Source organism: Hipposideros armiger, unplaced genomic scaffold, assembly GCF_001890085.2.
Source record: "Hipposideros armiger isolate ML-2016 unplaced genomic scaffold, ASM189008v1 scaffold_6, whole genome shotgun sequence".
NCBI classification, from domain to species: domain Eukaryota; kingdom Metazoa; phylum Chordata; class Mammalia; order Chiroptera; family Hipposideridae; genus Hipposideros; species Hipposideros armiger.
Window position 1 is genome coordinate 966,369 of NW_017731356.1, and position 24,817 is coordinate 991,185.

The 24,817-nt window shown below is 53.2% G+C and overlaps 2 protein-coding genes across 4 annotated transcripts in view; one reads left to right on the forward strand and one right to left on the reverse strand.

The window, feature by feature from the left end:
- POU2F1 (POU class 2 homeobox 1) overlaps positions 1 to 13,398 on the forward strand; it is an 86,206-nt gene extending 72,808 nt beyond the window's left edge. The window contains exons 11-13 of the mRNA XM_019646906.1: positions 203 to 630; positions 1,426 to 1,514; positions 3,564 to 13,398. Coding sequence (XP_019502451.1) covers positions 203 to 630; positions 1,426 to 1,514; positions 3,564 to 3,865 — 819 coding nt within the window. The 3' untranslated portion in view covers positions 3,866 to 13,398. The remainder of the gene's footprint in view (positions 1 to 202; positions 631 to 1,425; positions 1,515 to 3,563) is intronic.
- A 1,944-nt stretch (positions 13,399 to 15,342) lies between these two features.
- The window catches only part of CD247 (CD247 molecule), an 88,649-nt gene continuing 79,174 nt past the window's right edge, over positions 15,343 to 24,817 (reverse strand). Inside the window, exons 1-8 of one of the 3 annotated variants that reach the window (XM_019646729.1) lie at positions 23,656 to 23,792; positions 21,931 to 22,034; positions 20,904 to 20,960; positions 20,284 to 20,364; positions 19,134 to 19,169; positions 18,300 to 18,356; positions 17,345 to 17,386; positions 15,343 to 16,336 (exon numbers count right to left, since the gene is read on the reverse strand). In XM_019646729.1, the coding sequence (XP_019502274.1) occupies positions 16,271 to 16,336; positions 17,345 to 17,386; positions 18,300 to 18,356; positions 19,134 to 19,169; positions 20,284 to 20,364; positions 20,904 to 20,960; positions 21,931 to 22,034; positions 23,656 to 23,674 (462 nt within the window). In that variant the 5' untranslated portion in view covers positions 23,675 to 23,792 and the 3' untranslated portion in view covers positions 15,343 to 16,270. Of the gene's footprint in view, positions 16,337 to 17,344; positions 17,387 to 18,299; positions 18,357 to 19,133; positions 19,170 to 20,283; positions 20,365 to 20,903; positions 20,961 to 21,930; positions 22,035 to 23,655; positions 23,793 to 24,817 lie in introns of those variants that run through there. The other 2 variants (XM_019646719.1, XM_019646708.1) reach the window with 2 other exon arrangements.

Below are 24,817 nucleotides of genomic sequence, written 5' to 3' on the forward strand. Positions count from 1 at the left end.
TTTTAATTGAGCTGTCTACTTTTATTAAAATCTGTGAGTTCATACCAATACCTCCACTTCTAATCCAACACCCTATAGTTCATTCTTTTCTAAGCTTTGGTTCTAAAATGGTTTTTTTTTTGTGGTTAATCTTCCATGGAAACACTCAGCGAGGTTAATAAAGAAGGGCCTATTTAGAGGTGCTGGGCGGTAGGTTCACTAGTCCACTCATTCCAGCGAATCACGCCACCATTCCTTCAGAAGCATTTGCAGGCTCTCCCTTTATCACCGGGTCCTCATTTCAGGCACTACAGACACCACCTCCAACAACACTGCGACCGTGATCTCCACAGCGCCTCCGGCCTCCTCAGCAGTCACTTCCCCGTCTCTGAGTCCCTCCCCTTCTGCCTCGGCCTCGACCTCCGAGGCGTCGAGTGCCAGTGAGACCAGCACAACACAGACCACCTCCACTCCTCTGCCCTCTCCTCTCGGGACCAGCCAGGTGATGGTGACAGCATCAGGGTTGCAAACAGCAGCAGCTGCCGCCCTCCAGGGAGCTGCCCAGTTGCCAGCAAATGCCAGTCTTGCTGCCATGGCCGCCGCCGCAGGACTCAACCCAGGCCTAATGGCGCCCTCACAGTTTGCCGCTGGGTAAGGGGCCTTCTCATCTTATTCGCCCTGAGAGAACAGTAGGAGGGCATCCCTGGGATTACCTGTAGGGGAGACTTTTCATCACCATCTTAAATGTGAAAAACAAAGTATTGGGTTGTCGGAAAAGTCATGATGTAGTTCTTGTTTTTCATTGCAAAAATGCGTCATGACTTTTCCGACAGCCCAATAGAACCCTTTCAAGCCTTTATCTCTTCGAAATGAGTTGCTTTCTGGCAGCTCAGGACCTTGGTTATACTAGACGTAAGTGTCTTAACCCCCTGGCAGTGCAGTAAGTCATACCTTTATTTCCAGGTGAAGACACCGAGCACTGCCATGCCTGAGGGATGGGCCGGGAGAAAGCCCAGGTCCCGGGCCCTGTTACGCTTCCCCTGTTCAGCTCTCTCAGCTGACTGCTTTCTCATCCTCAGACTTAAATGAGATTCTAGTAATAAGAGTCCCAGGTTTGGATTATCAAACATGTAAGAATCACTTTGTAAATATATTCCTGTCTCTGGCATTGTTCTCTTTTTTTGGAAAAAAGAGAATGAAATAATGCAAGGAAAAGTCAGAAATGCCAGCGCACATTGAGCGTCTGTGCAGGTCACAGCCTGGCTCTGCGCAGGGAACTTCAGGGAGAGCAGTAACTCAGAGGCACCAGGCAAAGCACGTCAGAGAAGAAGAAGGAGAGAGATTGCCATATAGTCCCCAGCTGTGTTGTCCTTTTCCTTATCCCTTGCATATTTTGTCAAACCGACAGACGTGTCCACATGGTAATAAGGTGACGCTCTTTTGCAGAGGTGCCTTACTCAGCCTCAATCCAGGGACCCTGGGCGGTGCTCTCAGCCCGGCTCTGATGAGCAACAGTACACTGGCGACCATTCAAGGTCAGTAGGAATTTTTTCCTGCCTTACCTCTTTTTTGTCTTTTAATGGAGGAAACCTGCTTTGCCAGAGGTGAGGGTGATGGGGGTGGGAGAGTTGAATTGATAATGCTAACTTGAGGACCAAGAAAATGTCCGTGTGAAAAAGCTTTGTAGAACAGTGTAGGTGTGAGTCTGCGAGTTAGGACAGGAAGGATACGTGGGTGGTGTATTGTAAGAAACCAGGCCCACCTTCTCCTGTGAACAGACTTGGGGCAGGATTCCCCCCACCCCCTTCACCCCCACCCCACTGAGCTTGTCCCAGTAGTCACCCAAGACCCACTGCTAGGTACACTCGACCAGGTGAAGTTCCCCAGTCACAGTCCACCCGAGGAGCCACATGAGAAGGTCCTGTAATGAAGTACATTAGAGCACGTCGCGCAGACTTCCAGGGCACTTCTAATCCCGTTAGGTCTGCCCTTGGTGTATCCCCGTCTTTGCAGAGCTCATATTCCCTTGGGCTCTAATCCTTTTCCAAGCCCGGATGCGCCCCTTCTGGCCTCGGCGTGCACCCTGTCTCCAGTGAGCCTGAATCCAGGCTGTGCCTTGCCGGACTCTGTCGGAGGTGCCATGATGTGCCTGGAAGCGGTCTGGGTGGCACCCTGTGTCAATCAGAGAATGTTTTTTCTTAAAATAGTCTGTTCTTAAGTGACAGTTCTTGGGGCCAAAAACAAGCTGCTAGCCAAGTTCGGATTAATGTTTCATGGATGATATTTCTACAGCAGGTTACAGAGAATATTAGTTCCTGACAAATCAGGACGACCTCGATCACCTTCCATCACGTTGAATTTTGCATTGACCGAATCACACATGTGAAAGTGATGGTTAAATCTGTAAAGCTCTTGTTATCCAAGGATTTCTTTTTGGAGTAAGATTTGTGACAAATCTCTTTTCTCCTGCAGTAGGATGTGTCCTGGGCTGTAGCGAGGCTGCAAAGGCAAAATGCTTCCCCCAGGGCACACCTGAGTGTCTCGCAGGAGGTCTGGGCAGGTCTAGAGCGGCCGTGACCCTCAGCCCGGAGGCTCAGAATCGTAGGGAGCACCAGGCCTCACTGCTGTGGACTCTACAGTCGGGTCCAAAGTCAGGGCCATTCCCTCTAGGTCCTCTGGCTTGCTTCATATGTTACGTAAGCAATCAGCCAGCTTTTTAAAGCCAGTAGAGAAACCCTCAAATCTACGAGTAGGAGTGTGGTTATATGTGTGGGGAGATGGTGGGAGTTGTCAGATAACAGGAAAATGTAACAATTGAGAGTACCTGATTATTTTAAAGAAAATTTGGTAATGCCTTCCGAGGAAAAGCAACAGTGTCTTAGAAAAACCCTCACACGTTAAAGCAGGTCCTACCTGCGGTGCCCCCCCCCACGGCCTGTCCCTTACCACACCTGTTCTCCTGCCATAGACTCGCCATGCCCCGCTGTACACGCCCTGGTCATCAAGTGTTTTGCCTCAGGAAGTGAAAAATTAATCATACCTTATACTTTATTTGGTAACATAATTTATTTTAGAATTAAAGCCTTTGAAAGGCAAGGCTTTTCATCCCATGTATCATACTATAAAGTGCTCAAATTTTTAATAATGCCGATTGGTTTGACAAAAGCTAACTACATCGTAATGCTTTAATCATTGTAGCTAGTTTGTCTTTTGAATGGAATTTAAAATCAGCAATCTTCATTGAAAATAAAATTACTGAATTTAATACTTCTAAGTAAATGAAATAAAATTGAGATTCCAGATAGCAGTGTGGCAGATCCATTAGACAGTTCTTAACTCCCCTCCCTGTCCTGCTCATGCTCATGAGTTAGATTTCTCAGTCCTTTAGGCTCTTTCAAAATTATGAGTCAACTTGAGTTGGTGACAATATACATAGTACTGTGATTAAGGAAAAAAAATGAACTAAGGGCTGCACTTTCTACAGCTGGGCTGTAAGAAAACAGTACATTAGATGTGTTTCGGGGCCTCTCCGGGATGATACTAACGCTCTCCTTCCTGCCTGTTTTGGGGGGTTTTGTCTGCAGCTCTGGCTTCTGGTGGCTCTCTTCCAATAACGTCCCTGGATGCAACTGGGAACCTGGTATTTGCCAATGCGGGAGGAGCCCCCAACATCGTGACTGCCCCTCTGTTCCTGAACCCACAGAACCTCTCTCTGCTCACCAGCAACCCGGTCAGCTTGGTCTCTGCCGCCGCGGGGAGCTCTGGGCCGGTGGCCAGCCTTCACGCCAGCTCCACGTCCGCCGAGTCCATGCAGAACTCTCTGTTCACGGTGGCTTCGGCCAGCGGGGCGGCCTCCACCACCACCACCGCCTCCAAGGCCCAGTGAGCGGGGCTGGGCGGGCTGCCGGCCGGGCCGAGACTGAAGACACCATTGGCTTCCTCTTGCCATGGTGCAAGGGAGACAAGGAGAGAAGACACAACACATGCCGAGAGGAAGGATGGAGACGGGACAACGTTTGCCTAATTTTGTAATAAAACACTGTCTTTTCAGGATGCTTCATGGACTGGAGAACTTTCTAACCAAAAATTAAAAAAAAAAAAAAAGCAGAAACAAAAAATGAAAAACAAAAAAATAAGTGAAAGGACTACTTCTCATTTCCAGCAGTCACGATGACAAGTCAAGGTGGGTTACCAATTCTGATAGAGGAAGGGGATTTCTCGTTTGTCTTGATTTCTTTTATTCTTAAAAAAAATCATTTTTATGGGTCTGTTGTACAGGCCATTAAGTCCTAAGAAGGTGTTTATAATCGTATCAATTGTGTTGGGGGTTCCTTTCTTAACTGGTACAATGTAGGCAGGCCCGTGTTACTGTATCTCTGTCACTGTCGTCGTTGTTATTGTTTTATAGAGAGTTTGGACATGTTTATCTCTTGCTCCTGGATCCTAGTTCAGTGAGCCCCCACGCTGGGGGGGAGGGGGATTTGGGGTCACGGGGAACTCACCTTCTTCACTGCGGGGATGTTCTTGCTGGTTTCCTCACCCTTGATGACCCTCACAGAGGTGCTAGAAAATTAGCTTCTTTTGCCCCTTATGCAAGAGGCTCGCTGCAGACGCCGAAGGCAGTGTGTGCGGACAGCCCCACTCCACCACGCCCGTCAGGCGGTGCCTTCGGAGCGCTTCTGTGTAGGAAGGAGTCCCTGCTGAACTAGCTCTCACCCCACCCCCAACTGGCCTGCGCCCAGCCTGCGCCTGGGCCGGGCTTGGCTCCGAAGAGCAAAGACTACTGCAGACGCCTGACTGGTGGCTCTCCTGACTTCTTACCCTGAGAAATGCTCCTACTGTTGGTGTGTGTGTGTGTCTGTTCCATTGGGTGGAAGTTTCTCGCCCGGACTTCCTTTCACTTACTTGGCAAAGAACAAATCAACTCGTTGAAGCTGGGAACGTTTCCCTCCTTCGCTTTCTAAAGGAACTCTACTAGACTGTTCCATTGGTTCCTGATCACCCAAAGCAGTGCGATGAGAAGAGTCTGAGGTCCCTACCTGTCCCTCTGGCCACAGACTCCCTTTTCGCCAGGCGGCTTATGCACCCCTCTCACCCTGAGGCCCCTGGTCCTCTGACCGGAGAAGCCACGCCCTAGCCGGCCATGGACGTGAGAGCCTTTGAAGGCCTTTGAGCAGGAACTTTGCACACGCCTCAAGTGTCCCCTTGGTCTGTCAGTGATGCTAGGTAGGCCGAATGGCAGTAACATCTCTAGTCAGTGTGGAAAGGGATGAGCTTCTGTGATTGTTTTCAGGGTGTTTCTAGACTCTAAATGAGCCCAAGAAAAGGAAAAGTTGATGAAAGTAGATGAAGAAGAATGAGGGTAACTTGGAAATTAGATTCCGCTTTTTGCCAATGTACTATTATTATAGCATCTGTACCAAAAAATGTCCCCAAAGACTGGATCGCCGCAGTGCAGCTCATCTGAGCCCCCTCCCGTGTGGAGTCGAAGGCTCCTGTCCCGTGTCTGTGGGCGCTTGCTCACCTCTCCCCCCGGGGTCCCGTGGCTGCACCTGCCCTCTGAGCGGTGGGGGGGCTGCGAGAGCACCTAAGTTCCTGCTCTTCTCGCTGCTCTGCCGTCTGCAGAGGCTCGGGTTTCTGTGCACGTGTCTTCACAGCGGGGAGGCGGTGACAGACACAGTGCCCGTCTTTGTGTGCGGTCGTCCACGGGAGACAGGCACGTTAATGTTACAAGGCCAGAAGCAGTTCGGACCCCGTGTGGATTTTTCTGTTGTCTCTTCTGCCTTCCCCTTCTATTTGACAGAGTATTTAATTACCACCCTCAGTGTCCTCTTCTCACTCTTCGCCTTCCCCCAAATCCTCCAAAATCAGTGAACTGCAAGCAGGGAGACTAACAAATGTCCATCCACCTTTTTTATGTGTGGTGTGTTTTTTTATGTTGTTTTTTTTTTAACTAAGCTTGAACCAAAGTCAATTTTTAGCAAGCTGCTGTACTAATGGACTAGTTTATAACGTGCGGTTCAGACACATTGAGGAGTTAGATGCTACTGACAATTTCTTTTTTCATTGTCTTTATTAATTTTATATAAAAGTTGCTGCTTGTTTTAATCTTTTATGTTGGTAAATTGTACTATCGTCTGGGCAGACCTTAACTTGATTTTTAAGTTTATTTAGTATGGTTGTAAATAGAATGGCAGTGTCAGTTACTAACTTTTCTCATCCCGCTGTTTGCCTGATATAGTTAAATTGAATCTTTTATCCTGACTTGACATCTCCAACTTTAGTCTGTGCGAATGGTTTTAGGACTGTCAATCATACTGCAGCTGCCCAGGGTTATGAGTCCCTCCCTTGGGAGTGGTGAGTTCGGAGGCAGGATTCAGGGAGGGAAATACTGGCTTAGAGGTGATGGCATGAATTTCCCAAAATTGCTACCAAAGGAAGTGGAGAGTCCCAAGGACTCCAGCCCAATGGATTAAGAGGAAGGGCAAGGAAAGGCTGAGTTTGTTTGTTTTCCTTTGTGGTTCAAAAGTTGCTCCTTCTCCCAAGTAAGATTCAGCAACAGACGTTAGTGTTTAAAACAATACTAACTTAAATAACAGCTCTGTTCCCGGCCTGTCGCTCATCGATTTGGGAAAGGGAATTCTGCGGGGGAATCGCTTGATGAGGATAAAACTTAAACTAGCAAAAAAAAAAAAAAAAAGACCCTGTCTTTAAAAGAAATAAATCCTTAGACAAAGGGAACTTAAATTTTTTTCTTTTTTTCCTCTTCCTTAAACACAAGGTGTGAAATGGAAGGTACATCCATACCAGGACACATGAGACGCTAAAGCAGCTTGTTGATGGTGTGTGGCCGAAACTCGGCTCCCACTCGCCGTCCCTAGACGTCCTGCTGATCGTGTGGCCTCATGACTCAGCTTTTAGTCCTTCGTTACTTTCTGTCATCTTTTTTATCATCTCAAGAAATGCTTTCTGAATTGAATGAACCTCCTAAGCTAGGTACTCTTAGCTTTTAGATACCACATATGGGAGTCTGGAAGTTTAGGGGGTGCTGTTTGACCAAAAAGAGACGTTTGGTAGACTTTCTGCATTTCTAAGAGGAAGGCCAGATAGGTCATCACATTTCATTGTAGCGTTCTTTTTTTCCCCCTTAGCGTTTATGCAAGTTTTATTTCATCCCTGAATTTGGTTAACACGTTAAACCAAAGACTGATCCAAAATGCATTTGTAGCGATACATATTTGCCCATGGTAATGGGCCTCCCAGGGAGGGCGAATGTAATGTTTGAACCCTGCTTATCACGAGCGGTGTGGCTTGGCCATGAACCGACTTGTGCCCTGCGTAAATCTGAAGGACAGAGCAGGAAGGGCTTCTCACAGGAACCGTAATTGTCCCTGATGTAAGAAATAAGTTGAGTGCTGTGTTAGCTTAAATGTTTCTGAAGTTATATAGGCAGCTCTTTAGAATTATATAGATTGTTCATGCCCATTACACACTCCCTTTTATTTATTTGATAAGAAAGGTCAGTACCATCCCAATTTACTCAGCTTATTGTTAGAGAAATGGAACCAAAGGAACCCAGATGTCATTTATGTAAGACCATACCTATTTGTACTTCATGATAGCATTATTAGAAATTCACAATTTTTTAAAAGGGAAAATAAGACTAATTAAAAGATTTTTAGTGAGATTTTCTTGCCAGTTTGTTCTACATAATTCATTGTCATGGGAGAAAAAAGCACAATTATACCTCCTTTTTTTATGTTATTTTGTCCTCTTATCCCTCATTTATTTGGGAAGGAAGGTAGGGAAAACCTTGCCTATATTATCCAGAAGCACAGATATTTGCTTGATACAATATTTAAATTCAGCCCAATCTTTAACATTAAGTTTTCTATTTAAATTGCTGGGAAAGCTGGGTGCAGTTGCAAATATGGAAATTAATGTAGATTTTTTTTTAAAGGTATAAATCCTGATAGTCAACATTGCAATCTGTGTGTAATGAACACATGTCTTACAGAAGAAATTCTTTGTACTTCACAATCTAACGTTGTCATCCCAAAGCATGCCATCCTCACAAAACTTGCTTTACCAAGAAAAAAGTAAAATCGGTGAGATAGGAAGAAAAGGGAGAAGTGTTGACAGGGAGGTCAGCAGGTCCTGAGCATCTGGTGGGTGGTGACGGGAAAGCCAGCTTGCGGCGTGCCCCCACGGTGTGGGCCTGAGGGCTGCCGCGGCCCTGGGGCCCAGAGGTCTGTCTGCACCTCCGGAGCCCACAGTCCCCTGAGAGCCTGAGCACCGGAGCGATTCCTTGTGGGACTTCGGTCACATACTTTCTCATTGAGGCAGCATCTGAAGTTTTAGTCTTCAAACCATGTTTATTAGAGCCGAAAACTTGAAGACCAAAGACCTGAAATTTAAAATTTTTCAAGTGGGCGTGAATCGGTAGGTCAATTTGATCATAACCATGAGGAGTTCCTTTTTGTCCATGTGTGAAAAGCGTTCAGTGTAACGTTGTTTGTGGGATGTCCTGACCATTGTGAGGCCATTTCCAGTCTGAAAACATTTTGAGGACGACACTTAATAAAATGGTTAATCTTTCTTAGCATTTCCCTTCACTTTTGAGAAGGGAAAACATCCTTTGCCATTCCTTCAAGAGGCCTAACTGAGATCAGCCATTATTACAGGTTTGCGTGGATGGGACACACAGTGTGACGGGGGTGGAATGAGCAGGCAACGTGCTGTCATCGTCAAAGGCTGACACGGCTGTTCCGCCTCCTTTTCTTCATCCAAAGAGAACATGGGAGACCCCAGCGAGGCGTTGGAAAGGGCGGGATGACTTTTCTCAGAGCTGCCCTCGTCACAGCCACATTTCCACGTGGGTGTGACTTGCTTTCTTCCTGCCGTCCTCATGAAGCACTTCCTTGTCTGCTAAAAGCAGCGCCCTTGGGCGAACCTTGCCTTGAGTCTAATCTGGACCTCCTCTCCTCCCTCCTTTTCTCTCTGAATGGTGAGACCTTAACCCGTGAGGATAAATAACGCTGGTGGGTAACAGCTGGCTCCTGGCACCTTCATCAAATACCTCAGCATAGTTTAGCATTGTTGCAGAGCTGGTTTTAAACTACAAACCAAATAAATAATGAAAGGGGAAAACTTTATAAATAGTGGAAATAATACTAGCTATAGCACTTAGTTGAACTGATGTTTATTATGACTGATGAACGTGACTGATGCTGTATGTGTTTGGGATCCTGTTTATAGGTTACAATTTATAGGGTTAGGGAGGGTTGGGGTGAGGGAGGGGATTATGTTAGAAGGACATCGTTGCTCGTGGGGGTTGGTTTTTCCTTATATCTGTCTTGCCAAAGGAAACTTGATGGTCCCTGTGACTGGGTTTGGGTCTGTTGGCCTCTCTGTGGTCTGACCTACAGCACACTGTGGTGACGTGCAGGCGACAGACACACAAGTGGTCCAGACCCACCAGGCCACCCTAACGATTGTTACCTCTTACGTAAGAGCTTCTGCTTAGGCAAAGAATGAATGTGCGAGTGTCTGGGTGCCGGGTTGAGAAACAGAGGCAGAGCTAGACATGCAGCGTTTGATTTGGAGAGAAAAGGAGAGCTGAGCGACTGATGCGTCTTAGTCTAGGAAAACTAAAGCAAAACAGGCTCTTCCTGCTGCCCGCTGTCATGTTGGGTGATGTGCTAGTAACACAGCATTGGAAACCCTGACCTCCTTTTCTCGTACAAGGCTAACTGTTTAGATAAAAAAAAATGCAACAGCAGAAAAACCAAACCAAGAAGTTGAGAGCTGACCTGCTCGCCTCACTCACACCTGTGGTGAGGTGTGACCTGAGGGAACTGGTCGGCTGCTGAGACGAAGGGGGGTAGGGCGACTGGGAAATGACGCAGTTCAGGGGACGCTCATGTCCCCTCCGTGCCCGTGCCTGGGCAGACCCTCGTGGCTACCGAGTTCGGGAATCGGCCGCATCTCCAAAAGGCTGTTTTGTAATAAACGATCCGTCTCACAGAACTGAAGTGGGGTTTGGTTTGGATACCAAAGACACTGCCATGTCACTGTTTGTCCTTCTGCTTTCTGAACAGGAGCAAAAGCTGAAATTGGGGAAAGCTTTACCTTTGTCCCTTTTCTCTTTCTCCCACCTTCCCCCACCTTCCCCACTTTCTGAAGGAAGGCTTGCTGGTCACCCTGGCTTTGGAAGAACGACTCATTTAGTCTCACTCTGCTGGCTGTGTAAAGACAGTGACACGGTGTAGCCATGATCTCGGAATTGCTGGGAAATTGTGGGGAGGGCAAAAGAGGGCAGTGGGATTCTTTTCTTATCTCCCTTTCTGATCAGTACAGCTTGTTTGAGTCCAGAAGATATTTAGATGTGCTATCTGTTCTGTCACTTGTAAAGGATAAGCATTTTCAAGAGCAGGGTTACATGGAAAACCAAGACACCTTCCTTTCCGCTGCCATGGAGCTGTCTTGTTCCAGGATGTTCTTGCACGTGGGCTCCAGGGAGCTGAGTAGTTCGTTCTTGTGATGTACTGTTGATGCGACTCAGAAAGGAAGGGCAGGAAAAGGAATATATTGCTCTCTTAATGCTCCATCAAGAAAACAGGGTGCAGAGCTTGGTGAAAGCTTTCCTAATAGTCTTGTTCTGCCATGCTGAATATGTGGTGTTAATATTGTGTGACTTCTCTAAACGCTAGACGGTCTGTAAGCAGGTAACAGGGACACTGAAGGTGGAAGCACTTGAAACAAAAGTTACAGGAAAACAGGTGTGTCCAAGGGACGCCGCTTTGAGCATGGAAGTGAGACTCCCTGGCTTGGGGAAGCAAGCTGCCCGTGACGATTCTGTGTCCCTGAGTGGCTCTGCCACCCAGCGCCACCTTCCAGGTCAAACCCAAGACCCTGTCAGAGAGCTCAGGACCCAAAGCTAATTTCCTGCAAACATCGGGGTCTGCTGCCAAGTCCCCCCATGTTTTCTCTGTTACTTCCTCATCATTGTGCCGAAGGCTTCTTTCGGACCTTGAGTTGTAACCGCACATCCCCAAGTCTGCAGGCAGACAGCCGGCAGTGCTGAGTAAAACAAGACAGCCAGACCTGGCTTGACGGCCGGGTCTCCCTCGGTGGGAAGAGTGGAGCCAGTAGAGACCCGGCAGTGCGCTCCCACCTAGCCCTCAGCACCTCGCAGCCTGAACCACATGGCAGAAAATGCAATGCACTTTCAGAAGCCAAAATGACAGTTCTGTTAGGAAGGGCTGGAGTTTCGGTGGGCGGGGGCGCCCTGTCTTTGGTTCTGCAGAAGGCACACGTTTCCTAATCGTGGGGTGCCCAGTGCCAGCCTGGCGGTTTGTGAAACTGCAAAGCTGGGAGGGGTCAAGCAGGAGGGAGCGAAGACTTCGCAGCCACTTGGCGAGAGTGGCTTTCTGCCATCGAAACGGCATGTCCCCTGAGCTCAGGTGAAGGGGAGAGACAGCCAGCTCTCCAGCTTCTTACTCTGCTCTAGCGCGCCAGTGCAGAGCGGTCCCACTGTCCAAGGAGGCGCCCCCTGCACACTGGCCGGAGTCCGACTCCTTCATCTGTGCTAGTAGCAACGGCTAGGTGATAAGTGTGGGGTCCCCCACGCACATCCAGCAGCTGTCGTATACCTCATTCGAACTCGTGACTGAGTAACTTGCTTTAACTCTCAGCCCTACAGAGTGGCCAAGCCCGCCCCCCCTCCCCCACGTTGCGCTCTGGCCTATAGCATCACAGGACCTGTAACCTGGGGTGGCACCTCCCAAAGCCTCTGAATGTCGCTGCTTGAAAGCTACTGCAAACCGAGGGCAAATTGCAATTGTCTGTCTTTCGTCCCAAGGGGTCTTCGCAGGTCTCCTAGCGTCTGCTCCCCACCCACCTGTGGGGCTGGCCCGCTGCCCACACCCCCACCCGTCCACCGCCGTCCTGACTGCTGGCCACACAGCAGCTCCTGTCCCTGGTGGGTCCTGTGACCTTCAGGACTGGGGGTGGAAGGGAAGACACCCAAGAGGCTCCTTGACGCTGACTGCTGCACACCATTTCACTTTTTTTCCTTTGACGTGACCAAAAATATCCAAATATTTAAGTTTTTATTGTTATTAATATTATTATTATTTGACAATCTTGTATCCAGTGGGCTCTCTAGAAGCTGCACCCCCAGCCCTTTCACCTTTTCTTTGAATGTAGCCCCTTAACCTCCAGTCCCCACTCCAGTGTCGCAAAAGCTTGGCCAGGTCCTCACTCATACTGCTGCTCTTTGCCAGGGAGGGCGGTTTCTTTGTTTTGTTTTGTTTTGTTTTTTAAATTTCCAGCCAAAACCAAAGATTTCTTAATGATTGTATAAACTCAAAACAAACAAACCAAAGAAAAGGGAAGTCTTCAGCGTCCCCCAGCCTGTGGCGTCCTGGCATCCAGAGGAGGCCGGACGGGGCGGTGGCCCCGGTGGGTCCGCTCTCTGCAGGTGTGGCCGAGGTGCATGCTCGCGCCAACTCGCGAGCCTGCCGTGGAGCAAACTGGCATTTCAGATTTTCCAAAACAGTAGACAGCACCCCACCACCGCAGCCAGCCCGTCACCGCAGGGGCGGGGCACAGGGGCGAGGAAGGTGGGGGGCTGCCGCTGGCCTGCGGACACCACAGCGGGGAAGCTGAAGGCGCTGGCGCAGGCTTGGCTGCTCTGCTGGGAGCTTCCACCTCTGGGCCGTGGCGGTGGGCGCGCCGCGGGGCCCTCTAGCCTTTTCTCTCTCTTCCTGTACTGGAACTGCTTGGAGGTGGCTGTCCTGTTTGTGAGCAAACGTGCAGAACGAGTGTCACGCTTTCCATGTCCTTCCTGTAGCTGGTCTCCTTCCTGCAGCGCAACGTGCAACTATGCATCGATTTCACAACCTTTTGTGCTAGGTAGATGCCTGTGACTTTTTAACTCGGGGGGTGGGGGGGGGTGCAAATGAAGGAACTTTTTACATGGATCTTTTTAATCTCAGTTGACTGGGGTGGGGGGTTTGGTTCTAGGGTCATACAAGCTCTATCCCAAAGCAAAATTCCAATGTTAATAATATTAGCCTGATGAACATACCAAAGATAATTTCTTTCCTGCAGAACCTTAGACTCGTGTAATAAGTACGATTACCCAGCACTTGCATTAGTCTAACCTCAGTAATTCCAAAGCTTAGATGTATATTTTGGTATATTTCTGGGATATTAAAAAAAAAATGTCGTTTAACTTCTTGTTTGTTTGAGTGTAATGCTCTTAAACTCATAGCATGAAAATAACTGAACTGTCCTATTCTTAGTAGTTTGAAATAATAGTATTTTTGTATGTTTTGGGTGTGTCTCTGTATGTATTAACATAACAGTTTTCACTGCCTAGGTGTTCATAATAAAAAAGAAAATGAAAACGTTCTAAGTGTACATACTATTCAGTAATAAACTTCGGCCAGGTCCGATCGGAGCTCTCATTCGCTGATACTGTTCCCAGCCGGGGTTCTGTTTTGTTTTAAAGACAGTGATTGTGTTTTTCTAAAGGTGTTTTCTTTCTCTGTCTTTAAATATCTTAACTCCCCACCTTTTTCTTCCTTGGTTTTTTGTTTTTTAATTTTTATTTTTAATATCGATTCAGGGGTGTTTTTCCACTGTTGTTGAGGGAGGGACACAGGGGGGACTGGCCCGGGCCTCCCAGAGCTTTGTTTTATGGACTTAACTGTAAAATGTGAGTTTGCGTTCTCTTTTGTGGAAACTTAAGATGTGGTGTAAATGATTCTTTCCAAAATGAAATGGCCCAGCAGCTTTAATGAGGCAGTGACGACTCCTGAGTAGTTTGTGGGGAGCCCTTTTACATCTCCCCTTAGATGTCTTTGCAGCCTGGGCGGCTGTCCTGTAGCCTCGCTGCCCCAGAGCGCCTGGCTAGCCTTTCCCCTTTGATAGGAATATTTTGTAAGAATCGGCCGATAGCTCGGAGTTCGGGACCTTGTTATCTGGACCCCTGGAAAACACAAGCAACTTTATGTTGGGGGGGGGTGGGGGGGACTAGCGGATGCCTCCTGAGGCCTACGGAGGTGGTGGGGAATTGGAGCGGTGCTGTCTCTTTAAAAGTGCCCTTTCTGTGACCCCCCCTGGGGCTGCCTGCAGGGGCTGTAGGTGACAGTGAATCAGAATGAAGTGGTAGATTTTGTGTAGGTGCATTTGTCTGCTGTAATTTTTTATATATATTAAACTTAACTGTAACTGTACAGTTCATTTCTGTTGTAAAACATCATTAAACCATTTTCCAAGTGTTTTCACATTGTTTGGGTTCCTTTGAAGGCGTCGTGTCAGTTATGTGGACACTTCACACATACCGTTCAGCCCACAGGTGCCTCAGGAGCCCCAGAATCGCTGGGCACAGGGCTCCTTGCCCCACCACCACCACCACTTGCTTTCACCCACGCGTCCTGTGTGTGTCTGGACTCTGCTATGCTCTTGTAGACGGTGCGGCTGAAAACCAGTGACAGAATTTTTAAGTCCCTAACTGGGATGATACATGCTACTGCTCCATCCTCCCTGGCAGATGGCCAAGTGCTGGGCACAGGCTAGGTGAGTGCTGGGTGCAAGTTTGTTGCATGGAGTTGAAGTCCTCTGTGAGGCCGGGTTACAGATGGAACCCCTCCCCGTGTCGCCGTGAGCTGTGGCGGGCCTGGCAGCGGTGCGTGTCATGCCTGTTGGAATCCCAGACACACAGGGCTTTTAACAGCCGTGGCTCAGACGTCTTTTCTGGATAACGAAACCACTGATTTCAAAGCCTTTACCCAACGTTCGTTGGAGGATTGATGAGTTAGGGCTTCTTTACAGCCACTGCAGTTAGAGCAAATGCTGCTGAGGACACGGCCAGCTTTGGCGAGCGAAGAAGACCTCAAGACCTCTGTCACCTCCCATGCTCCCCAGACGTCCTGTCCTGAGGCTCGTGCTGAGCCACAGTGGCTGCTTGTTCCCTTGGATACCCTCTGCCTGATACACGAAGGCGCTGTGGCCCGTCTCCCGCTCACCTTCCTCACCCCACAAGCCAGGCGCGATGCCGTGAGCCCTGCGCGCCAGGCCCCTTCCCCTCCCATGTGAGGCCCGGCTCGGCCGCCCCACGCCCTGTACCACGACTAGCACTGTACCCACCGGCCCGGACACCACCCCTACGGCAGCACCCTGGGCCACTGGATGCCCCTGTGCTCTCCCGGGCGCCAAGGAACCACCCTGTCCTGAGAAGGGGCAGTGTCACTGCCACTGAGAGGCAGCAAGCTTTTCTCCTGAGGACTAAAGGACCATCACAGGCTTATAGCCGAAATAAAGCTCAGAGCAACGCGGCATTTTCACCAAAGCGTTTATTATGCAAAGAGTAAGGCCTTAGCAAACCAGCATAAATTAAAACCAAGCAGAGCAGAGCAGAGCAGCCAGGCCCCGAGCCCTCCGATTACACAGCAGCGTTCCCATCCGTCGGCTGGGCCTTTCCGTCCTGCCGTTGTCCTGGGGTCTAACTTCCAGGTGTTCACGATGATGGCTTTGTCTTGCTCTCAGGCCTTGCTGCCTGTCACTCCCTTCATGAGGATGTGAGCCCCGTGAGGGCGGGAGCTGGCGTGTTCGTCTTTCGGGCCCCGGCGTGCCTGGCGCACAAACTCTTTCCTGTGGGAGGGCTGCTGAGACAGGAGGGCTGGTCCTGCCCCGGGGCTCTGGCGGGGCTCCACCCCCGCTCGCACGCCCTACCCCTGCCTGCTGCACACCTGTGGGGCTCGGCCCATCTTGCCTCTGCCCAGACCTTCCAGAGGATTACAAGCTCCAGAGAAATGAGGGGCCAGTGAATGGCAGAAGCCAAATTTACAGCAGAAGCCAAGCCATTCAAATAACGGTAGAACAGTACAGACGATCAGGTGGGTGCTGACGTTGGGGGACTTGACAAAACACAGACTTAACAGTGGGCTGTGAGGGGTGTGCCCGCCTCCCAGGTAAGAGCCACCGTCCCCAGCAAACGAGACCGAGGACAAGCCGCACTCACAACGGGCCCCTTGAGGACTGGGCAATACCCCTAGGGACACACTCCCTCACAGCGCCCAGGCCGGACATTTCCTGTCTGACAGTTTGGGACTGGATAGGACCAAATGGTACAACTTGAAGCATCCTACTCCTAAAGAGGAATACTTTGCTGGTGCACAAATACGGGCGAACTGGGTTGGAAATGCTTTTTCCTGGGTCTGTGACAATCGGGGCGTCTGCAGGTCTGGCCCGTGTGGGGTGGAACCCCCGCGGTACTGTGCTAGCGAGGGGGCAACGCCTGCATGTGGAGGGCATCGTAGGTGTCCTTGGTGGCCGGGCTAAGCCCCTGGTGAAAAATCAGAGAAGACGAGCAGGTCAGGAGCCCCGTGTGGGCCTGAGCTCCCCAGAGGTCAACAGGTGACCGCAGCACGGCCTGGGACCATCCACCGCCTCCAGAGACCCAGGAACTACCATCCCCTCGTGCCTCAGGCAAGATGGTTTGTCCCTGCCGAGCGTGGCCTTGCTGCAATTCCTTTCCAACTGAACTCTCCCTGCTTCCAAGTGCTGGGCACTGCAGAGCTTAGGCCTAGCCAACTTCCCTTCCGCCAGACGACTTGTCACAGGGAGGGTGGCTCCTCCCAGGCCACGCGACTACAGCTCTGGTCTTGGTCAGGGAACAGGCAGGCGGGTCCCAGTCTCCCCGGAACGCCTCCCTCCCAGGTCCAGGAGGCAGATGAGCAGCCACATTCTGGGGCCCTTGTGACATCGCTCTGAACTCAGGGAAGCCAGGCAGCCCACCCCACTGGTGTGAGTGGAGCAAGCGAGCTGGGAGGAGCCCAGGGTGGCCAGAGAGCGAAGGGACACCCGCGGGGCCCCACGTTAGGGTTGGCTGTGCCTGTTTGCATCATTATTCCCACTGATTCGCATAAACCAGGCACCTGACTACAGCGTTTTCAAAGTTCTTATTTTTCTTGATTTTTTTTTTCCTTCGATCTTCCCGCCCATCCTGCCATCTTGCTGGATCTGAGGATACGAGGCAGAGCAAGGCTTCTGCCAGGGCCCAGAGCAGTGGAAGAAGAGGCTGGACGTGGCTGTGTGGCGTCCGCTGCCGACATCTGCCCTTTGGGCCAGACGGCACAGCTGTGGCCAGTGCCTGGGGCTCCCCCGGCCCCTGTGTTGGGACCAAGTCATGTGCTCGGCGGGCTAAAGGAGGAGCCGCCATGGGCCTGAACGGGAGCCCCAGGCTTGACCTGCCCAGCTGTTGGCCGAAGCCGGTGCCGCCAGCATGCCGGAGGGGGAGCCTGACCGCGCCTCTGTGTGGATGGTGCCACCCAGAGCCCTCCGTCACTCTTACCTGGTAAAGACCATCATGCCCCTTGCCTCTCCGGCGCTGGTTCTATGGGGTAGACAAGGAAAGAGTTCAGTCAGGGGGTCCACAGTCGCCATCCTGCTCAAGGGCCCCCACTAGAGGGGCCCCCACTCAGTCGGAGGTGCCTGTCTCCCAGCCAGCACTCCTGCCCCCAGGGGACAAGGGTCCTCAGGCCTCCGTCAGGGCCCAGGTTTGCTCTGCTCTCAAGGATCCTCAGACGTCAGAGTCCTAGGGTCTGGGCCACACGGGAGCTGGCCACGATGCCCGCAGCTGGCATAAACGGGCTTCCTTCCAGCCCTTGAAATTCTTGGCTAGTCACCCAAACCGCTCGCTGGGAGTGGCAGCTCCACAGTGGTCACAAACCTGGCTGTAGAGCCCAGTCACATCCTGGTTTCCTATTTACTAGCTGTGCCACCTTGGGTGAGTCATATAGCCCCCTGTACCCAGCAGGGCACACGTTTCTCATCGGGTTATTGTGGAAATTAAATGAGACTGCCTAACTGGCAAAGCCCTGACCAGGCCGGTGTGGTGGACACACACCCTGCTCAGAAGGGCCAGTGCTCTGATGTCACCATTCGGAAATTCTCAGTCACTTATGAACAAGGGGCTCTGCGGTCCCGAGCACTGAACACATATCACACACCTGATAATTATTGGTAGTAACGGTGACCGATCTGACCAGCTTTTGCAAAGCTTGGGCCATCTTAGAATCTAGACTTGGCTCTTCATCAGCCTTAGTGTCTTATGTGCCCTCAAGTGGGTCGGAGCTGGACTAGCCCTTGCCTCCGCCGGTCACTGCATGGCTTTTGCCGGCGATGCCAGGTTGGATGGGAACGGGACCTATGGCAGGCGGATCTGGAAGCTCATGAGGGTCGCCTTGGGAGCATCCACACCCCAACGCCACCACCCAGTCCTTGGGAGTTAAGAAAGCAATACACACCTCCCCTTTCGTGCCAATCTCGCTATAGGCCTCCGCCATCTTGTCTTTTTGCAGCGCCTGGATAGGAAGAGGGCGGGGGACACTGTTTTCACCAACTGAGGCTCCCCTCCTAGAGGAAGCATCTAGATTCACAAGTTGGTGGGGGCTCCCACAGTCAAGGCTCCAGGCTTTATTCACACAAACACCCCTGCCAGCCACCAGCTCCAGCCCCGCCCTCCTCCTCAGGCCCCTGGACTCCTGTCCCAGCTGCCAGCTCCTTGCCCTGAGCTCTGAGGCACAGGTTAGGATCCGAAAGGTAAGATGCAGCATTCCAGCCCAAGGCCACGGATGCTGGGCAACGCCAGGGCTCACCTGGGGCCCCAGAGCCATGTATTTGAGCAACTTGTCAAGCGACTACAGAGGAAACAGGCAAGGCCCTCTCTGCAGGAGGTCACCCCCACAGGGGTCCTCTAAGCGGCAGACCCACACTGAGGGTCTGCAAACATCAGATCCACGCCAGAATGCTGAGGTGGACCTTCCCACCAGAGTCGACACTCGGGAGAAGACTCCAGCCACTAGGAACAGGGGCCCCATAGAGGCCGACCAGCCTGACATGGGACCCCTGGCCCCGCCCAGGCTGACCGGGGACCTGCAGCAGCTAGCTGCCTCCGGCTGAGGGAGGGGAGGGGACTGATGGGCCTTCCTATAAGCAGCCGCTGCAGGCAGCAAGACCCTGAGCCTTTAAATGCGAGGAAGGCAGGGACCCTGGGGTGTGGAGCAAAGCCCTCACCGGACCGCCCCCAGCGTTCCCCTTCCCGCCAAACCCTGCGGGGCAGTGCGCCCTCCTCTACTCACGTTGTACACGCCGTCATGAGGGTTCTTCCTCCTCTGCTGGGAGAGACAGGAGAGTTAGAGGTGGACAAACACAAGTCCAGGCTGGGCGGTGGCCGCGTTCCCTCTTCCCGCCCTGTGGGCTCCCCCACCAGCCTGCGCCCTCCCTTCACTCCCGCAGCCCTGCCTGGGCACTCTGGGGCCCTCACAGCTCGGTGACGTCCCCTTTACCTCCCCGCAAGGCCTCCTCAGCCCAGCCTTGCTGAGGGCAGGCCTCGGGATGTCTGCTAATGGCCTGTCTGTCCCCTTGCAAATATACACGAGCTGACAAGTGGGATTTGAGGCTGAACATGAAAGGCACTGAGTACCCTTGATGGGAGCCAGGCCAGCCGCTGCTCGGCAGGTCCTTCGACCTGTCTTTCCCCCCCCCACCCCTTCTACTCCAGTCAAGGAGAGGGGAGAAGGGTTGAGGCTGGAGAACTTGGGGTGGGAGACAGGGTACAAGGAAACCAACGGTGTCTCCTATCCGACTCACTCCAGCAACAGCTTGCCCGGCCCGGGGCTCAGAGAGCCTGCAGGGGCCAGATGAACAGCTGTGACCGAAAACATCAAGGGCCATTGGCAGTGTCAGGCAGGACCACCCCAAAACCTGGGCGGCCAGGCCTTTGCGCTGAGCCCCACTCTTCAGAGGCAACTCCTCTGGCCCCATCCTGCTGCTCCCCAGCCCACAGAGGCAGAGTCTACAGTCAAGAGGACAGAGCTGCCTGGGGCCCACCCATGCTCAAAGGGGTCCCTGGGACCCAGAATCCCTTGCCCGGTGGCCTCGTGTGAACCTTTTCACCAGGTTTGTCCTCCCGGGAGCAGATGGTGCCACAGTTAGTGCATTTCAGGGTGGCCATGGAGCAGTGTGAGAGGGGGTAGGGGAGCTTAGACGTGAGGGCCAGGTGCCACACTCAGGCACAGGAGACCCTTGTGACGCAGACCAGAGCCCAGCGGGAAGGAAGAGAAGGGGGTTTGCAGCAAACGGGGCCTCCATCTGTGTCTAATGGCCCAGGCCCCTTACATGTTAGGGTCAAGTAGAGTGGCAGAGTGTGCTGGCCCTGAGGACCGCCCCCCCCGCCACACACACACACACACACACACACACACACACACACACAGAAGAATGTCCTACCTGTTTCCCTCCCATCTCAGGGTCATAGCCGCCCCTCTTATTCAAAACGTCATACTCCTCTCTCCGTCCTAGATTGAGCTCCTAAAACAGACAGGAGAGCGTCAGTGACTGCGAGGCCCTGGGCGGACGGGCCAGCTGGACCGCAAGTCCCCCTTGGGTGGTGGCTCTCAGAGAAAAGAGCTGGGACTGGGGTGAAGGCGGTAAATCCCCCGGATACCAGCATCCCAGAGAACATCTCAGAGGACGTGCGTTACCATGGGGACGGGGCAGTGATCAATTCGACCAAAGTCCATTGCACAGGGAGTCCCCGCCGCCGCCGCCGCAGCAAAGGGCCTCCACTCCGGGCCGAGCGCCCTGGCGGAGGGGCTCCCGGGAGCACTGCGCCTAGTAGGTCCTTTCCAGAAGCAAGTCCTGGAAGCGCGGCAGCCTCACAGCGCCCCCACGAGGCAGGTGCAATTACTGTCCCGGTTTTTCCCCCGGGAGAACCCTGAGCCCGAGAGATGCAGTCACAGGGTTGATGGCGATAGCCCAGACCTGCGACCCAGCCCCGGCCTGCGTGGCCTGCGTCCAGCAGTAGGTGGCCCTTCTCCCCACAGGATCCATGGCAGAGGCCAACTTACGTTGTAGACTTGGTTGGGGCCCTGCTGGTGCGTGGGGGCATCCTCGCTCCGGCTGAACTGTAAGAGGGGACAACAGAGCATGAGTGACCGCGCGGGGCAACCAGGCCGGCAGCCTCGCCCTGCTTGCTGGGGTGGCCCTTGTGAGTGGCGGCGGGACAGCCCCTTTTCTGAGCCACGGTGCAGCCCCGCGCTGACCCCAGGGCAGCTGGTCACTCCCCAGGCAGCGCCCTTGTGGGGAGCACCACGAGGCCGGCGTCGGGTCCACAGGAATATTCTCCAGGCCCTTCCCCCCCGGGGCTCGGAGGACAATGCTAAGATGGACGGCAGGTGCCCAAGATCCCACTCCCATCTTGACCCCTGGGGCAGGGGCTTGCACGCGTCATCGTGTGGCGCTGGCTTAGGGTCCTGAGGCCCTGCCCACGTGCACACGAGTCCGCTCTTCCGTCAGTTCAGGCCATCTCAGCCAGAGAAACTGCCCGGTCTCACAGGTCAGGGCACTGCCTCTCACCCGACAGATCCTCTGGGCGGCGCTGTTCAAACTTTTAAAAAGAAGAGCAGTACAGCTCTGCTTTTCAAATAAAATCTTCTGCCAAAGTCCCAAATCCAAAAGAAGGATGGGCAGGGCCCCTGGGCGGGGCCCCAGGCTCCTTTTAGCACAGCGCGGTGGCCCCCAGCCGCCTCCCCTCCAAGAAATCCAGGCTCTGCAAGGCAGCAGCTGAGACCCTGCTCTGGGCCAGCCCTCCCACTTAGCCTCGGGGAGCGTGGGCCCTGGGACGCCTTGATGTGATGCATCAAAGCTCCTTGCTAAGGAGCCAGGCACCAGGCTCTCCCTCCAGCTCTGTCCCTCTGTCCTCTGGGTCCCCTACCTTCCCAGCCCACCCGTGTGCACACGGGGCTGGTCCCTGCATTGCCCATGGATACCAACCCACAGGCACCACCCACGCTTGGACTTTCCCAGACCAAGGCCCCTCTGAACGTGCGGAGTGGGGGCACACGCACCCTTCCCCTAGAGCCCAGGGGTACCCACCTTCGCTCTCAGGAACAAGGCAGTGACAATGACGCCGTAGATGAAGAGGATCCCATCCAGCAGGTAGCAGAGTTTGGGATCAAGCAGGCCGAAGCTCTGTGCCTCTGTGCCAAGAGATGAGACTGGTCAGCCAGGCCCAGGGGGACAGACAAGTCCCCACCACCCCAGGGTGGCCCCATGACTGGTCAAGGAAGTCATGACAAGGGGTGCTGGGTCCAGTCCCCATACCTCATCTCACCCCAACCTCCCTCCCACCCCCTTAGACCAGTTCCTGGGGAAACCTAGCCCGTCCCAACAGTGCACGTGACAGCTGGTGGGGCCCCAGAGCCTGGGGAGGTGGAGGGAGGCAGAAAGTAGGGCGAGGGGACGCTGTCCACTGCGCACAAGGCAGCTGCCTCAAGGCCGCGGGGGGCCCAGCTGTGTGTGTGCCCACGTGAACCACACACCCTGGAAGCTCCTATAAGATGGACGAATGGCACCCCCTAATTGGGGTGTGTGGCTCCCTGGGGCCTAGCCCCAGGGAGAGAACAGGACTCATCGTCGAATGAGATCATGTCAATCTCTAACTTCATTAGAACCCCCTTCCTGACCCCTGCTGCCTTGGTGCCAGGCCCTGGGCAGGGCCACCTTCCTAGGGCAGCGGGGGCCTGGTGCTGGCTTCCCTCCCCTGGGCCTGAGGGGGTCTCATGAGCAACAGACTTAGGGAGCCTTGACGGTGTCTGCCTCCCTCCCCACCCACAGTCCTAGTTCATGGCCTCAGCCTCATCCTCCCCTCCCTACTTCTCATTCCCAGGCACACTTTTCTCTTTCAGACCGTTGGCCTCTGTGCCTTGGCACACACTGTTGGCCTCTGTGCCTTGGCACACACTGTTGCCTCTGCGTGTCCTCTCCCTGCAACCCCATCATCTGATGAAAACGTGATGCATCCTGTACAAAGCAGCTCTGTTTAGCCTCTCCCACCCTGAATCGCCAAGGGTCCCCCTGTCTCTACAGCCATGTTACCTTTGTCCAGCTGTAGGAACGCGGAATTATCATAGTGGGTGCTGGCGCTGGAGGACTGTGGATTTGGGAAAGCAGGCACAGTAAATATCCTGCTTCAATAAAGTTAGATTGCATCTGAAAGCTCACTGCACAGCGAGTGAGGAGGCACGGATTTCAGCCTCGACTGTCGTTCCTGCTAGGTATGTGTGCGGCAGGCAGCTCACCCTGCAACAGCAGGCGTCGTGCCCCCCGCCACCGTGCGCGTGTTAGCGAGCAGAGGTCCACGGCTGTCCGTCCCGAGGCTGGGGCGCCCTCTGGCGCCCGCTCAGGGAGTGGCTAATGTGCCCTTGAGCACGGCCTTGCCCCTTCTAGCTCTATGACTTGGGGCAAGTTATTTACCCTCTTTCAGCTGCCTCTTCTGTTAAGCAGGGTGAACACGGTAGCATTTCTTCTGTGTGTGCTCTGTGCCAGACCCCGTTTTAGCGCAATAACTTGTCAGCTCCCCCCGCAGCACCCCACGGACACTGAGGTACAGAGAGGTGGACGTGTATCCCGGGGCGCACACACACAGTGAGAGGCTGCCCGGAACGCCCAGCAGAGCGTCTCCCCTCCCTTCTCGGGCCTCCGCTGGGCCCAGCCCTTCTGCAGGCGCCCAGTTCTGGCTTCTGACCCAGCTATGTGAGCAGGCGATTCCGGGCTGCCCGAGTCGCTGCCTCTACCCCCTGAAGCCTCCTGTTTCCAAACCTTTGACTCGCTCCCGCATGCAGGCCCCTCGCTGCTGATGTCTGCACTCCCCAGAGCACCTCCCCAGGAACCACTGACAGCCCAGTCGCTGAGAGCAAAGCCCAGACTCCCTGTCGAGGCCACGCCCTGACTTGGCAGCCCAGGTGCTGCTCTGAGACCCGCCTGCCATGCTTGAGTTCCTCTGCCAGGCCTGCCATGGCCGGCACCACCCTCTCCACTCAACAGCTGCCCAGATGGGACTCATCCAGCCACCTTAGACCCTCGTGGAGAGCCTGCCTCCCCACCCCACCAAGCACTCTACAGACTTAATATGTCGCGTTTGAGAGTCCCCCGCACCCCACCCCCACCACGACCTAGGCTGTCAGCGCTGGAGACCCGTGGCTATCTCCTCTTCATTTCCGCCTTGTCCTCCACCCCCTCCTCAGACAGCACGGCACAGGGCAGACATGCATTAGAGACGGTCGAATTTTCAGGGGACGAACCGGGCCTCAGGCCAAGGTGGGGCTGTGCTCTGTCCCCCCCCCTCCAGGCAGCACCGGAACTCACCCTCTGACCGAAGGGGGGGGGGCTCTGAAGGCCTCGAGGAGAGGAGCCAGTCCCCAGCGAAGGCCACCAAAGCTGGGTGATTTTTCTTTTTAGGAGTGGAGAGAAGGTGTCAGTGGCGATTTATAGGGGTGGTTGAGATTTTTTTTAAAAGGGGGGTTGGGAGAAAATCGCTTGGTTGCCTGTCGCATAAAATGAGAACAGAAAAATTACTGGACAGTAAATTTAGAGCAAATAAAAGGAAATATTTCTTCGTGCTGTGCAGAGCCGGCTCAGTGGGGACAGGGGAGGGGGTGCCTCCCCGGAGATAAGTAATAGGGGCAGGTGCTCTTTCTTTCTTTTTAAAGAGCAGCTTGATTTTATGACCGATGACAAGTGTGCTCTGTGTGGTTTGGCCGAGGGTAGGATAATAACCGAGACACGCTTCCCAGGGTGGCGGGTAGACTCTCCCCTGCCTAGTCCAGCTGTGCCTGTGCTGGGAGAGATGGGCCTGAGGAAGGCAGTGACAGCCAGAAGGTTCCACGCAGGGCCCACGGCCAAGTTCATTTATGTAACTGATTAAATATTTATTGGGCACCTGTCTGATGCTGGGGGATGTTGAATTGGAAAGAGCCCTGGA